The following is a 17,436-nucleotide window of genomic DNA, read 5'->3' as shown; positions in this document are numbered from 1 at the left end:
CTACTTAGGAGATCTTGAAATTCTTCCACTCCCAAGCATATATATTTTTGAAACAATCTGCTTCATCAAAAAACATATTCACGAATTCAACACAAGTGGGACATTTCATGGACACTCGACCAGATACAGAAATGACTTGAGAGAGGATGCACACCGGAGTAGCATGTATGAACGGAGCTCAGGTATTCGAATGTACAACCCGTTGCCATCCCACTTAAAAGAATAGGGAGGAAATTCAGAATTCAATTGAGAAGGGGGCTGCTGTCAATTGGTGCATATTCAGTGGAGGAGTTCAATGAGAATTACAAACCTCAAGTTGGAGGTTCAAGAGGATAGCACACATTTTCTTGTGCTATAAATTTGACAGATCCATATACCCCTTTTGTAGAAGGTCATTGGATGAAATGAATGAATAAATAAATTGCCTTTTGCTTGCAAAAATGAATGATGTGTTACTCGACTAGCACTTGGTGGCAGACTCAATCGAGGCGGTAATGTTTGGCGGTCTGTAACTCGACAACAATTGACGATCTGGCCGCACCGATCACAGCCCGCTTGTCTGTGTCTTATGATAATACAGAGTGAGGCAGAGCCGATTGACGAGTTTGGAAGGGTTATAAGTAATGAACCGTTCAACTTGGAAAAAATCTTTAATGGGTTCAATTCAGTTTGAAATGTAGTTTTTATTGTTAATTTTTGAAAACTATATCAGCGGGCAAGGCTTGATTCCTTTTGCTGGTGATGCCGGATTACCATTGAGAATCTAATTATGATTTTGGTATTATTTATGCTTAATTTTTTGTTTTAATTATTTTGTGCTTTTGATTATAGAATTATGTATTTTCTTTTATTATGTTTTGAATATGTATTTATTGTATGGCAAATAAATGATTCGATTTGATATCAATTAAATGGCGGCCATCAACAGCAATACACTGATGTAGCGTATTTTTGAAGTTTTAAAACGCAATTTGGCACACTGCAATTGATCTCTTCTCTGATTCGCTCCTTTAGTTCTTCCAAGGTGTTTCGGCGATCTTTGAAAACTTTATTCTTGAGGTAATCCCATAGAAAAATTTGCTTAAATAGGGTGAGCGTGCCGGCCACCTCAAGTCCACCCTTAGTGAGATAAGCCGCCCTGGGAACATTTGTCTCAACACATTCATTGAAATGCGCCCTGTGTGGGCTATAGCTTCCTGCTGAGACCATTTCTCCCAAGTCATGTTCCTCAGCAAGCTCTTCCAATTTGGGGCGCAGAACGTTTGTAACATTCTCTACGCACAGGTTTTACCTTGTAGGCTACTCCTTAAACACAGATGGACAAAAAATATACTGCAGTTTTGGGAGTATTTTTATATAATTATTTAATAGTATTTTTCTTGTATTATTTTTAGATATTATTATTATTATAATTGTGTATGCTTTTTGAGAAATAAATTTGAATTTGAATTTGTCACATAACTCTGGGAGGTGACATTGATGGTGATGTTGCCATTCTCAAAGAACTATGGCCAGCTCGCTCACCCGATTTAAGCATATGCGATCTTTTTCTATAGGGTTACCTCAAAAATGAAGTGTTCAAAGATCGCCCACACGCCTTGGAAGAAGTAAAGGAGCGAGTCACAAAAGAGACTTACCAATCGCAGAGTGCCAGAATGCGTTTCAAAACTTAAAAATACGCTACATCAGTGTATTGCTGCTGATGACCGCCATTTACCTGATAAAATTTTCAAAAATTTACAATACAAACTACATTTCAAACTCAATTGAACCCATTAAAGAATTATTTTCCATGTTGAACGGTTCATTACTTATAACATTTCTAAACTCGTCAATCGGCTCTGCCCCACTTTGAAAAAATGAACCTCCTTGTTGGATTATCTACAAAATCCTTATTTCTCACTGAAACAGATTACCATGACTCAGTCTATTGTTGAACTGATTGAAGGTTTTCTGACTTGGGGTGATCTGCCAGAAAGGTTTTCTGGATTTGAGCCTCAGTCCAGTCGCAAATCATCATGAATTGGGAGGTGAGGTAGCTTGCATATTTCATACATTTCCCTGCCGGCTGACTCTCGTCATCCAAGATGTGGTGGAGCAATGTTACTACGAACAGGGTGCCAGTCTGTCTCAGTTTGCAACAGTTATTGTGCGCATTGCACTGTTCAATGTTACATGAAACAGTTGTGTGTGAAAACTGCACAAACAAACAAGGGTTCCATACTCTGCAGGGGCCAGTCTCATAAAAGTCAAGTCAAAAGTCACATATTCACTGGCAAATTTCAACAGACACGAGAAACGTGTAAGTAAACGTAAAAGAAACGAGGCGGGGCCGCGCTACCTGTACACTGGGCTATTGTTCCAAAAACGTTCATCCTCTAACTCTCGACTAGCATACTTTATTGTCCTCTGATTCCGCTTCATTACCCTCATTAGTGACCCCGTGTGGTTTCTTGGAGGCAATTCTAGCTGGTGGCACCAGCTTATCTATTACTTTCCACCTTACATCTGTTACTTTATTTTCTGCAATTATTGAATCCAAATCAGTGATCCATTACTTGTAATTGTATTATTCCCAATGGGTTCATTTGATGAAACTCAACTTGCTCACAAGCTGTACCACAAGCTTGCTCACAGACTAACTTGAGTTACATACAATTCAATACTTATTGAACTTACAATTTTTACAAATTTTGTACATACAATTCTTTTAAATTCTATTAGATTGAACATAACTTGGCAAACATATGATGTGTTTGTCAAGTTCCATTCAATCTCGTATAATTTATAAGGCAAACAAAAATGTACGTCCAAAAATCGATGTGGGCTTTACAGACCACGTACGTTTGACTAAATGTGTACTCATCATCGACAGTAATGTGTGTTTATCCAATCACTGTATGCTACCACTGGTCTACAGGTGAAAGTGCCTTTAAGTAACCAGACTGGTCCACCGATATATTCCTCGGAGTGGAAACCACGAAAATGTGGAAATTCAATAACAATAGGCGACCAATGAATGGTCACTAGAACTTCTACCTGTTCATCCATTGTTTTCAGCGGCCCCGTCTCGTTTCTTTAACCCATAGTCAGTGATACAGAAAGATAAGTCTTGATTGAAGTGAAGTAATAGTATCTTACGTCACAAGGACGGGAAGGGGCCTTTTGCAGGCGAGAATGATGTTTCTAGACGAGGCGTTGGCCGAGACTAGAATTTCATTCGAGCACTGCAAAGACATTCACGTCCAAGTAATGTACATTATTTTTGTCATAATAATCTCAAGAAGAATAATTGATAAATAGAAAACATTACCTGCTTGTGCTGAAGTTACTACATGCATTCTATAAACATAACCTAGTTTGCAAATTCCGAATCAGGAATTTCTTGATTGTAGTTGACAAAACTCTAACTGGAGCGCTAAAAGGCGGTTTTTTTGTAGCAGTTTTGCTGTTCCTATTTCGGAAATAGGGAAAATACCCGACTGTGAAGAAAACATATGGTTTCATTACAGTAGAGTATGCTGTAATGAGAATCATATGTTTATTTGTTCTGCAAACAGCTGTTTCATGCATGGAAAACAGCTGAGATTGAATGACTATGACAAAAAATTCTTACAATGACAATATCCAGATTCTGGGTAAGATGATCGGGCAAGGTCCGCTTTGAAACTTCTTCTTCCGGCATCCCATTGAAGCGGTCGTGCTTTTTACGCTCCTTGAAAACCTTGACGGCGCTTTGAGGTTTCAAAGCTAGAGGACTCTCAGGGTACCCCATTCTGTAAAATGCATTAGTATTAACTATCCAATCGTTGATAACAATTATTCAATCGTCTATAATATCATTAACAAAATAAAAGCCACTGAAAAAATATGTTACAAGTTGAAATGAAATGAAAGTTATCTTGTGCCTTTTTTCATGTTTTATAAAATTGATAATTTTGATAGAATTAAGAGCATTACAGGAAATGTAAACACCTACTTTGAATATAAATAAAAATATGAATCTCAGTACCCTTTTATATTATTTTGTCACATGTTTCGGACATTAATGACATTTAAAGTGACTTGAAAAAATAAAATAACACACACACACTGTCAAAATAATTTAAAAGGCTACTAAGATTTATATTTTTATTTATATTCGAAGTATCCCTAAAGAAAAAAGACCTACTTGAAACTATCAGACCAACTATCAGGAAATGTAAACACCTATTTGAAACTATCAGACCTAGAACTCGGAAGAGTTCAGTAGTAACAAACGAAAATAAATAGATACAGAAGAAAGCAGAGATATAGTCTGGAATTTTGGTACTCCTACTCGAAGAACGACGAATGTTTTTGAACAGATATACTGTATTAGAATAGAAAATACACTTAGTAAACAGGCTGCACACAGGTACATCAGAAGCTACTTGGGGAACGCGGAATTGGAAATGTACATGATATTATGGGAACGCGGAATTGGAAATGTAGATGATCTAATTTTGTTTTCCCGTAGTAACTAGTGGATGCTAGTGAACGCTACCAATGTATGCAGCTTGCTTATACACTACAGGGCGTATTCGATGTTAACGAATAATTTTTATTATTCATCTAGCTCAAAATTGTTATAAAATTTATAACAATTGCTGTTTTGCTTTAGAATAACAATAAATTGAAGATTTCTGATTCGATCTGGTAAGTGATTCTCTCATAACACATGATAATGTTCTTAGGAGTGGCCGTGGTCGAGTGGATTAGATGCTAAAGTTCAGAGGCCCGGGTTCAAATCCCGGTCCGGGCGAGATATTTTTCACGGGCCACTCCAGTGGCCCGGATGGACACGTTAAATTTCGTCGGTCCTCGCTGCCTAAAACAGTGGTTAGGTCATGTCAGAGGCCCTGAAAGCTCTGACACCAGGCCTGAGGCAGCCAGGTTACTCGATATTATTATTATGTATCTAAAAAATCTTAATATTATATTCCAAAACATTTAAAAAATCTAATAACTATTATAAGTTGATTCACACAATGTTTCAACTAAAATCATTCAGGTGAATAGCTCCTAAGCATAATTGTTTGTAATTTTTCAAATTGTGAATATTCAGTACCGGTACTGTACTTTTCAAAGTTAGAGGCTGTCCAATACAAAAATCATTTTCAGATTATTTTACAGAAATTAATTTGAAGATAAAACTTCAAGAATAAATCTACCTTAAAACTATCTCTAGTCAGAAACATCGCTGTGTGTACGCCTTATTAAATCTGTTTTAAAAAGTAAAATAATATCAATTAAGTGGAATTTATCTAATTGAAGCAAGATGAACTCCATGGGCCAGGAATTGCGTTTCAGTTTCCATGGATGTTCATCAAGTTCGTTATTACATATTGGTTTCATACATTTCCAACTAAATGAATAATAAAATAAATTTGAAACCTTTACGAACTTGGATTTCCTATTAAAAAAGCACTAATCAAAGGTTGAAATATGTGCATCCTCAAATATAAGGCTTTCCACAGACAATGTATCACCTCAAATCTATCCAAAGGTTATAGACCTCGAGTTGTTGACCAAATCAGAGGCTTCTACCTCAAGAAACAATTCGATCATTTCCTAGGAAGTTTATTTGAGGACGTGATATGACAGGGTGTCATTCGTAAGTGCGATATCTCAAAAGTGAGAGTATTTCATATTTTCTTTATTAGTGTTTATTATAATAAAATTATAAACACATTTCAAATAATATTAATATATTGCAATTTAAAAATCAAAACCTAACCTCCCTGTCCTTTTCTTTTACTTTTAAAATCTAAACAGAACCTATTTTTGTTATGTTCATACACTAGACAAATTGAAACTTGTAGTTCTCAGTCACTCCCACAATCCTCTCTACTACCTCGATGATTCGAGTTATTGATATGACATTAATAATAATATCGAGTAACCTGGCTGGCACAGGTCTGGTGCCAGAGTTTTCAGGTCGCAACTGATCAATTTCAGGGCCTTTGACATGACCTAACGACTGTTTCAAGGCAACCGGGACCAACGACTTGACGTGTACATCCGAAACACTACCATCCGTTATTAACTTATCTCTTATTACAATTTCTCAATGAAAACAACAGGTAATAACCCAAATATGCTTCCTTAACAGTTTTCAGGTCGCAGCTGATCAATTTCAGGGCCTTTGACATGACCTAACGACTGTTTCAAGGCAACCGGGACCAACGACTTAACGTGTACATCCGAAACACTACCATCCGATATTAACTTATTTATTTACAATATCACAACGAAAATAACCTGTTGTTTTGTTTTGAGGAGGATGTGTAAAACCCAAATATGCTTCCTTAACATACTGTTATTTAATTAAAAAAAAAACAGTTCTATTTCTGTCACATCCACATTTATTAGACTTGTACATAGACTTGTTGAAACCAACACATATTCAGCTGTAGTGTTGGTTTCACACAGCTGAAGATGTGTTGGTTTCAACACGAAACTGCAGTCCTATGTACAAGTCTAATAAATGTGGAAGTGACAAATGTGACAAAGATAATACTGTGTTTTTCAATTCTGAAGAGATTCCACAATATCAATGATTTTTTTCAATTCTGAAGAGATTCCACAATATCAATATTTTTTTTCAATTCTGAAGAGATTCTACAATATCAATAATTTTTTTCAATTCTGAAGAGATTCCACAATATCAATCATTTTTTTCAATTCTGAAGAGATTCCACAATATCAATGTTTTTTCAATTCTGAAGAGATTCCACAATATCAATGTTTTTTCAATTCTGAAGTGATTCCACAATATCAATAATTTTTTTTCAATTCTGAAGAGATTCCACAATATCAATTATTTTTAATCCACAAATTTTACCAATAATAACTTGTTTATTTACAATATTACAACGGAAAACACAGGTAATAACCCAAATATGCTTCCTTAGAATAACAATAAGACTCAGATACAAAAATCCAAAACAAAACATTACTAAAACTAACGTTTAGTTTTGACACTACCCATCACTATCCAGATGTGACACTACCCAGATGTAGTGTCATATACTGCCCATCCAGGATCCTGGTCATAGCCGAAGCGGAAGTTAATAAAGGTAGGCCTAATAATAAAGGTTCTATAGGACAAAGCTTACCCAGGCATTTGTTGTTGATCGTCGAGTTTGATTTTTTTCTTACGACCACGCTTCTTGGGCACATGGGGCATGACGAGGGGCGGACACTGCACGGTGTTCATCTGCATGTGATCCTCATCGACAAAGCTGTACGGGTCGTCGTTGAACTGCGGCGTGTCGAGGGTCGGGTTTGGCATCATGTGATTCAGAGCATGTGAATGGGGATGTGTGACATGTGAGTGATGCCGATGATCGTGTGGGTGGAGATGGGCATGGGGATGGGGATGCACATGTGGATGCGTGTGCGCGTGTGGGTGATGAGGTGCGTGCAGATGTGCGTGGGCATGTGCATGCGGCGACATCATCACTGTTTTGTTCACATCACGCATGTCGATATCTCCACCGCTGGTCTCGTACCCATCATCGTTAGCCTCTTGCTTCATCATTGGAGGGTCTGAGTAGTTTTGCCTGCAACACAAAAACAAATCTATCATTAGACTACAACTACCATCATTGATAACTAGTAGTTCTGTGAACGGTAGACCTAGCGCAATAATTATAAACCACAGTCTCCTCTAATACTGTCCATCAGAGTAAATTATCTTTTTTCCTGTCGTGTCGGCGAGATATCGGTGTATAAACGACTAATGGCTGTTTGGGTTGTTGTATCGAGAATGCTAATAATTTGATGTAAACAGCTATGCTGCTATCATCAAAAGCTTACCGAGTTGAAAGCAGAGAAAAGTCGGGAGAAAATACTATGCTACTTCAAGTTATCAATTGCATGCCTAACTGCATGCAATTAATAGTCCACACAACAGCTGTTTTTTCACTAAGTTACGTTGAGATATTGAATTGCATGCGTCATTGCATGCAATTTATAATCAACTCGACAGCTGATTTATGATGAATAATTCAATAGTCTGATTTTGAATATTGGCGTTCGAATGAGACTCCTTTTCCTTTTGTATTATCCTTAAAATGCAAAATTTCAAAAAACCTTATATATACGTCGACGCGAAATTCAAAGAGGAACATCTGTCAAATTTCATTGAAATCTATTGCCACGTTTCGCCGTGAATGCGGAACATGAATATAAACATAAAGAGAAATGCAAAACCGTCGACTTGAATCTTAGACCTCACTTCGCTCGGTCAACGATCAACAAATCAAATCAAGTTTTATTCAATGACATATTACCATAGAAAAATTATAGCATGAGATTGAATAGGCATACAGATATACGGTTTAAACTAAAGTTTAAACCATAGAGAAAATACAGCATAAGATTGAATGAGCATACGGATCTACGGTTTAAACTGGAGTTTAAACCATTGATGGGATAGACACAGTTTAAACCGAGCTGGCCCTTAGAAACCAGGCATAAGGAGCCAATACTCCTGTGAACTATGGGATACGATTAAATTATTCTCTGTCTTGAGAATAATTTATTATAAATTATTTTATTATTATAAATTATTTATTATAAATTATTCTCTGTCTTATTCTCTGTCTTATGTCTCTGTCTTTTGGTAGAGAGTTAGTGGGGAGGATATTTTTAATATTCTTTCCGAAGAATGGACATTGATATGTCCAAAGCTCCGCCAATTTATGTAGATGCATAACAATATAATTATTATCTATAGTTATTATATTACATATTTATTTTTCATATCATATACAGTTCAATAATTATTTTCTTAGTCTATATCATGTAAATTCATCTATAATTTTGCTGTATTGTAAGCTATTGTATATAAGTGTATAAGACAGTATATATTGTAATCTACATAAATAAAGTACTCAATCAATCAATAAATCAATCAATCTTGGATAATAGTTTATGATGACCATGTGAATACAACATGAATATTTGAGATGATATTTACAAATAATGGCCTGTAATAGGTTAACCATTGGAATGAATGACTTGTGAGTATTACCATAAAGAAAAGATGTGGCTCACTTTGTAGAAGATACGTTCAAGATAACTGAGCGAGGACATAAGAGAAAAGATAGCTCAAGATTATATGCCATGGTATAGGGCGTTTATGTTCCAAATTTCACTGTTAACTCAGCCGATGGTCCTATAGTGAGGTCCACATTATAATGGCAGTGTACGATTGACAATACTGTTTCTGTCCTTTTCTATCATACAACAAAACTGATAGCACTATCTCTCTCTCGCTTTGCAATGTTATCTATTTGCCAGAATATTTTATATTTACAATTGACAGTGACTGTACAAAACTGAACAAACCATATTCTCAGCCGCCATTTTTTTTCTTCATTCTATCAAAATACTTGAGTACACAAGTCGTATAATTGATTTAAAAAGTATTTTGGAGAGAATGGAATAATTTCTAGACATTACCCTATGAGAAACACAAATAAAAATAACTGAAATGACATTATAAAAGGTGATAACTAACCATCCTAGACTTCATCCATGCTTCAGTTAGCCTACACGTATAGGTTAGACCTACTCGTACCGGTATAAATAATAGTGAAAAGTTATTTCAGAATTAATCCATTCAAATTGCTCATTTTTAAATAGGATTTCTATTTTTCTATTATTTTTAAAGGAAATCGGAATAAATACCTACCAAATAACTCAATTTCTGTTGTTTTGAAATTCACAGCTTTTTAAATTAGCCGCCATTTCAGGTTTGTATAAAAATAAAAATCTGATCTCAGTCATGAAAGCAAATTTTTGAATCAAATTATGAAAAAATATATTTTCTTGATCAATTTGACATTAAATTTATTATTTTATCAAGGAAATGATAATTATTATTAGATTAAATTTAATGGGATGAATTGAGTAACAGCTGTGTACAGTCAGTGGCAAAATGGAGAGACTTGGCAACGTTTTTCTCCTATCTTTCTTCACTGCCATTATAACGTGGACCTCACTATAGTAGTTCTTTTCCGTGATGCTGGTAGTCTCTCACACTGTGCCGTCCCTACACTCTCACCCCAACAAAACAGTAATACTAGACCAGTGGTCGCCAAACAGTCGATCGCGAGCTACCGGTAGCTCGTGGGGTAGTTTTTAGTAGCTCACAGAAATGCTTGGGTTGGCAACCATGCATTGAGAAACATGTCTACAAAATTTTGCATTTCTCATATATAACTGAGAAGTTGGATGATTTAAATTTGCAGCTTCAAGGGAAAGATAAGGACATCGGTGGAATGATTTCAACTGTAACATCGTTTTCCAATAAGCTCGAGATGTGGGAAAAGAATCTTGTCTAGTTTAAATATAAATACTTTTCCAGTCTGAAGAAAATCAATTACGAGAAAAATCCTCCACAGCACCGCAGCAATAACAAAGAATACGCTACAATTCTTTCAGACTTGAGACAACAGTTTGATCAACGATTTCAAGATTTTAAAAGAATATCGAATTAGTACAATTCATCAACTCTCCTTTTGTAGAGATCGATGCAGAAGATTTTATAGCTTGTGTTGTAAAACATTTTGGTGGAGATCAAGCTTCAGTTGAAATGGAATTTGTGAATTTTCAAAATGATCTGTCCCTCAGATCACTTTCTAGAACTGGAAATATTTGGCCTCAAGTCCCCAAAGAAAAATATCCAAATATTATTCAAGTTGCATTGAGGTTGAAAGCTATGTTCAATATAAATCAATGCTAAAAATCAATATAGGAACAGACTGACTGATGAACATTTGGACAACTGCATCAGAATGGCGGCTACAACGTACACTCCAAACATCAAGAAAATACTTGATGATCAAAAAGAACTTTTTTCTATGAGATAAGTAGATTTCAACACTAGAAATATATCTTTATAGGCAATAAAAATGTGAAAATTTCATTTTGCATACCGTACTTTCTTTAGTCTAATATTCCTTAGTAGCTCACTAGAAGATTTATAAATGCTATTCTAGCTCACAGGCTCATAAGTTTGGCGACCATTGTACTAGACAGCAGTCGACAGTAATCAGCTTGGAACATAAATGACTTATATCCGACTGAGATATCTTCTTATGCTATCTTTCTCTATGATATTACTTGAATAACAAATTACACTACACATCATGTATAGATCTCGCCTGTCCATAAACACAAATCTATTATTAACCTCCAACTAACTGCATCCCTCTATCATTGATAACAATCAATAAATTAATAACAACATCATTGGTCAATCTCGCAAGTCCATAATAGTTATATAGTATATTTCGCACCTAGGGCCGAAAATGAGACTTTTCTGGCTCGAAATCGGTTTTTAAGTCCGAGGCCGTAGGCCGAGGACTAGAAAAGATTAAGAGCCGGAAACACATTTTTGCCCGTGGTGCGAACGCTATTTTTCGCCACACAGAAAAATAAAACAATATATATATTTATGAGAAGAATTGTTTATTAGCACTTTTGAAAGCAAAACTGGAAGGTAATAGCTCTAGCAAATCTGAGGTAATCTGTATATCAGGAGATTGTCCACGTATTTTTTTTTATTCTGATTTGTCTAAATAATCTAAAAGATTATATTTAATTATGTTTTAATGTGGGACGTTGAGTTTATACTTTTTCATTCTTTCAAATGACAATATGATGATATTGTTATAAATGTTTTGATTCTTGAATAATAAAATACAAATAATGAAAAGTTTTTTAATCAGCTGTTTTAGCACACTTGAAAATTGGCCAATCTGAATGTCAACATCAACAATGCTTGTTGTCGTCGACTGCGGAAGTTTAGGTTAGAAGTTCTATCCTACTCTGAAAATCGAATTATTTGAATAGTTTATAATATATATCTTATCTGTATTTTATTCATCCAAATAAAATGATAGTATATTATTGCAGAATACTTTATTAAATTCTAGAAGCATAAAATGATTCCGTTTATCCACCATGTTCCGTGATGAACGCTGTAACTAGGAGGTTTGAGGTTAGATTCTATTATACTCTGAAAATTGAATTTGAATAGTTTATAATATCTCATTTGTATTCCATTCATCCAAATAAAATTATAGTATCTTATTGCAAAAACTTCATTCAATTCTAGAAGCATAAACTGATTCCGTTTCATAAACTATTTTGTAAACACGTTCACATCAAATCTGAATCAGCTGACTTCAAGGTTATTTTACAGCCCTAGGGCCGTAAAAATTTTACCGGCCTGGTCAGAAAACAATCACTTTCGGCCCCCATATGACGCACGTAAGCCAGCTCATTACATCCAAGTGGGGCGAAAAAAATATTCCAGACAAGTATCACACTGAGTTTTGTAGAACAAATCTATCTCATTACCCTTAACTATTATTATTTTCTGGAGTTTACTGCTCTAAACAAGTATCCCACAGAGTTTTGTAGAACAAATCTATCTCATTAGCCTTCAACTACATTATTTTCACAGTGATTGATCTCGAAAGTCCATATCTCCATAATACTCAAAAATATATTATACTGCTACAGGAAAGTATCACGCGGAGTATTATTGTGCGAATCTAGTATCACGCGGAGTATTATTGTGCAAATTTATCTCATTATCTCTCAAGAACATTATTTTCATATTGATTGATCTCGGAAGTGCATAATGCCATAGAATTACTCATATCTTCTCCAGACTCACGCAGAGCTCTATTGAACAAATCCATCTCAACATTTGATTGGTGACACCAATATTCAATAAATATATGAATAATATATTCGGGGAAAAACCTAGTACTATCCTCACTAGAAAAGAGTCGTCATTAGTGATGTGAGAAAAATTAGGATTAAAATTATAATGCTTGCCAATTGAATAGCTTTGTCAAAAATTTATAAGAATAAAGTTACATCAAGGCTGTGCAAAGGCTAGAAATAAACTTTCTACTGGTGATATTTTTCAAAGTTTTTCGATTTGTATACTATCAAGCTATCAACATTAAAAAAAATTTCAGGAAAACATTTGTTTCGATCATTACTTTTTGAGATATGAGCGCCTGAAGTTTAAATTTTTGTGCCAGAACATTTCAAGTTCGGTGAAAAATAAAACCATGAGATTTTAAGGATAGATTCTTCATGGTATTGTTGATCTAATAAAACAAAAATTTTCTGAGAATATCAATTTTTGAGAAGGTTATTCAATTTACCAGAAATGACCGAAAAAAACTCAACTAGAAGTTATTTTTAGTAAATTGAATAACTTTTTCAGAAAATGATATTTTTAGAAAATTTTTGTCTTATTAGATCAACAATACCATGAAGAATCTATCCTTAAAATCTCATGGTTTTATCTTTCACCGAACTTGAAATGTTCTGGCACAAGAATTTAAACTTTAGGCGTTCATATCTCAAAAAGTAATGATTGAAAAAAAAATGTTTTCCTGAGAAAACTTTTTAATTTCGATAGCTTGATAGTATAAAAATCGAAAAACTGAAAAATAACAATAGAAGGTTTATTTTTAGCCTTTGCACAGCCTTAAAAAACAGGTATATAAACGGGTCGATGTCAAACGAGGCAAACGACAGAAGAGTCCTGCGACAGTCGAGACCAGCGACGGTAGAGACCTGCGACATTCGAGGCCAGCGACGGTAGAGGACTCCTGAAAAAGTGGCCTCAAATGTCGCCTGCGTTAGGCGACAGTTGAGGCCACTCTAATTTTGTACAGCCCCGACAGTCGAGACCTGCGACGGCAGAGGACTCCTGAAAAAGTGGCCTCAAATGTCGCCTGCGTTAGGCGACAGTTGAGGCCACTCTAATTTTTGTACAACCCCGACAGTCGAGACCTGCGACGGCAGAGGACTCCTGAAAAAGAGGACTCCTCAAATTGAGTTTCGTCAACAAAGATGGGCAAGTCATATACATTCCAGTACTTGGATGATGGTCCCTAAACATATTTTCAAGTAATGGGAATCCATTACTACTGCATTATGCCTCCTTCATTGACAAATCTAAATATTTATCTATCTTCTATCCATCTATAAGACGAGATGGTGTCTGTCTTTCTGTCTGTTTGTATGTGAGCTCATCACGCTTGAAATACTTGACTGATTAAGCTGTAATTCTTCACAAAGATGATCGTTCTGAAAATCCTTCAAGGATAAGCACTATCTACCTTCAAAGTTCATATGCTTTTTTATGAAGGAAGTTTCCATTATTTAGTTTTCAACAAATCAGAAGTTATAATCATTATAAAATAGATTTTGTCTGGAATCGCAGTAGGATGTGTCCTCAACTGTCGCCTGCTGCAAGCGAGTCTCTAATTTTTGTACAGGCCCGACAGTCGAGACCAGCGACATTCGAGGCCAGCGACGGTAGAGGACTCCTGAAAAAGAGGCCTCAAATGTCGCCTGCGTTAGGCGACAGTTGAGGCCACTCTAATTTTCGTACACTCCCGACAGTCGAGGCCTACGACCGTAGAGGACTGTAAAACAGTCCTCTACGGTCGTAGGTCTGTAGTCTGCTCGAATGTCGTCGGTCTCGACTGTCGCGCCCCCATATAAACTATCTTTTAGATGGATACTTGCAGGACACTCAGCCACTGGACTAGGAGAAGGAAACCTGCAGCCCCAGTTGAGAAACTATATAGTGGGCACTCGTCGGTAATATGGTGGAGCGTTTGCATTTCACTGCACTCACAATCTGCTGACTCCGCAAGACCCCATTTATGAATAATTGTCCTTATACTACTGAGACGCACCCATGTTTTCCTAGGCAGAGAGAAGGGCCGGTAAGTTGATCCTATCTCTATTCTCACTTCCCAACAGTTGGCATCGCTCTTGCCATGCAGTCAAGCCTTGTTGATTATTCATTTTGCAGCTCAGCCATGGAGGTTTACGGGATTTCAGTCTCAAAGCTGGTTGAGCACCAAGAAATTTATGTATGGGGAGAGACTGATTTCTCTATCTGATCCCATAATTTACTAATAGATTTTACTTTCCTTGCCCTATTACCATAGGTAAGGAAAGTATCTTTCCGAAAAAATTAAGGTACCCCAATTTCCAAATTTCTATACGTTTCAAGGTCCCCTGAGTCCAAAAAAGTGGTTTTTGGGTATTGGTCTGTATATATATATATATATATATATATATATATATATATATATATATATGTGTGTGTGTGTGTGTGTGTGTGTGTGTGTGTGTGTTGTGTGTGTGTGTGTGTGTGTGTGGTGTGTGTGTGTGTGTGTGTGGTGTGTGTGTGTGTGTGTGTGTGTGTGTGTATGATTGTATGTGCGTCTGTGTACACGATATCTCATCTCCCAATTAACGGAATGACTTGAAATTTGGAACTTAAGGTCCTTACAGTATAAGGATCCGGCACGAACAATTTCGATCAAATGAAATTCAAGATGGCGTCTAAAATGGCAAAAATGTAGTCAAAAACAGGGTTTTTCGCGATTTTCTCGAAAACGGCTCCAACGATTTCGATAAAATTTATACCTAAAAAGTCATTGATAAGCTCTATCAACTTCCACAAGTCCCATATCTGTAAAAATTCCAGGAGCTCCGCCTCATCTATGCAAAGTTTGAATTTAGATTCCCAATTATCAGGCTTCAGATACAATTTTATCGAAAAATTTTAAGTGGATAAGATTGAGCATAAAAATCTCTACAATTAAGTAACATTTTCACCTTAAATTGAAAATAAGCTGGAAGTTCGAGAAAATAAGATTATTAAATTGCAAAATATTGGCAACTGTTGATTCTATTAAATGATTCACTATGAAGAGATATCAGACTTCGTGTGTCTGCTGCGTTATTGTCCTGTCACCAGCTGGCTTAGATCTTTGAATAGTAGACTTAAGATGCGCGTGACCACTAGCGTCAGTTGATCAATTTTCATAACGGCAAGGAAAGTTGTGTGAGTGCGCCACACCAGATTTTTGTGCGATGAAGATCTGGCGGTTTGAAAGTACAGGAGCCAATAGTCAGTTATTAAGGATTAAGTTATCATTTCAACAATGTGTCTGATTCAATTAAAAAAACGAATAATATTTTTTCATTTGAAAAACAGATTTTCAAATGGCTTATTGGTATTTCACCAGAACTTATTGAGAGTTTATTCATTGTAATTAATTAATTTCGTTGTAAAACAATAGTAGGCTACTTGTACACATGTAATTTCTATTCTTGAATCTGCGAGTGAGAATGTAGTAGCATTAACAAACATTTTTTTTTTTCACAATAGACTCCTACTTGCAAACAATTTTTTTATAATTTAGCAAGTAGTATTTTTGTTTTGTTTATTTATTATAGTTATTCATAATTTTGTATGATGGTAACAAAATTCATTTTGTTTTGTTAAATCCTAGTTGGATAAGTTTATTATCTACAAAATTTTATATAATGTAAAGTGTCATTTATGATGATGTCAAAATAAAAGTGATTCGATTTGAAGTTATCATTTTTGGAGTCCAATGCAACCGGTTCCAAGTTCATATATTCAATGGTTATTGAGATATTTAAAAGAACTGCATAGTTTAATTGACTTTACTAGAAATTATTGTGAAACCTCACATGCATGACAGGTGGTAGTTTGAATTATATCTTGGTGTTATTCTTCAGAACTCTGAAAATAACTTGCAAAAGGCAATGTTATAATATTTAATTATAATATTTCAAGTCAATAACACCATAGAATTACTAGTGCTCCAGATGAGTTTCACACAGAAACTCACTGATTTATATGGTACTGGGGTATGTTGTGATGGTATGGTTTATTGAGCAAAATTATCTCAACAGTCTTCAACTACATTATTTTCACGTTAATGCATGATAGAAAAACTATGTCTAATCTGTAAATGAGTCATATCTCGGTAGTAAATAATACCATAATAGCTCTGCTGTGTTGTATTATATTGAACACTAAAAAAGTATAATAAAAATTGTGGATATTCCAGATTTAATTTGTTGTCTAAAATTGGTTGAGAATGGAAAATCCAAAGAAAACTTCCCCTTCTCATATCAACTGGTTTTTCAAAAGTAGTCTAGGTTTTTTTCAGGAAAGATTAGAGGTTGGAAAATTCTGAATTACTAAACTTCTACGTAACTTTCCCGACGTCATGATAGGTCATGAAATTAATTTCTAAATTTACATGATTTTAAAATTGATTCTTTTTAAATAATAGTGATGATAAAATACTATTACATCTAGAAAAACTAGATGTAAGGTTGGATGAAAACGAAGGATGTAAACTATTCACTAATTTGTCTTCAACTCTTCTTTCATTACTTACTTAATCGTCATGTTCCACTCCAATTACTCATTCTTATCAAATCCTATTGTAACACCCGGTTGCAGAAAAGTCTGTTAACTTTCAATCCCGATTAAATGCCACGAGAACCAATCAGAGAAGCCTT

The 17,436-nt window shown here is 35.3% G+C and overlaps 1 protein-coding gene across 1 annotated transcript in view; it reads right to left on the bottom strand.

Moving 5' to 3' along the window:
* LOC111048183 overlaps positions 1-17,436 on the bottom strand; it is a 61,437-nt gene that overhangs the window by 23,027 nt on the left and 20,974 nt on the right. Inside the window, exons 3-4 of the mRNA XM_022334048.2 lie at positions 7,140-7,586; positions 3,617-3,776 (exon numbers count right to left, since the gene is read on the bottom strand). Of these exons, the coding sequence (XP_022189740.2) occupies positions 3,617-3,776; positions 7,140-7,586 (607 nt within the window). The remainder of the gene's footprint in view (positions 1-3,616; positions 3,777-7,139; positions 7,587-17,436) is intronic.

Source organism: Nilaparvata lugens, chromosome X, assembly GCF_014356525.2.
Source record: "Nilaparvata lugens isolate BPH chromosome X, ASM1435652v1, whole genome shotgun sequence".
Lineage (NCBI taxonomy): Eukaryota > Metazoa > Arthropoda > Insecta > Hemiptera > Delphacidae > Nilaparvata > Nilaparvata lugens.
The sequence above is the reverse complement of the archived record's forward strand: the minus strand, read 5'-3'. Positions and strand labels throughout refer to the sequence as shown.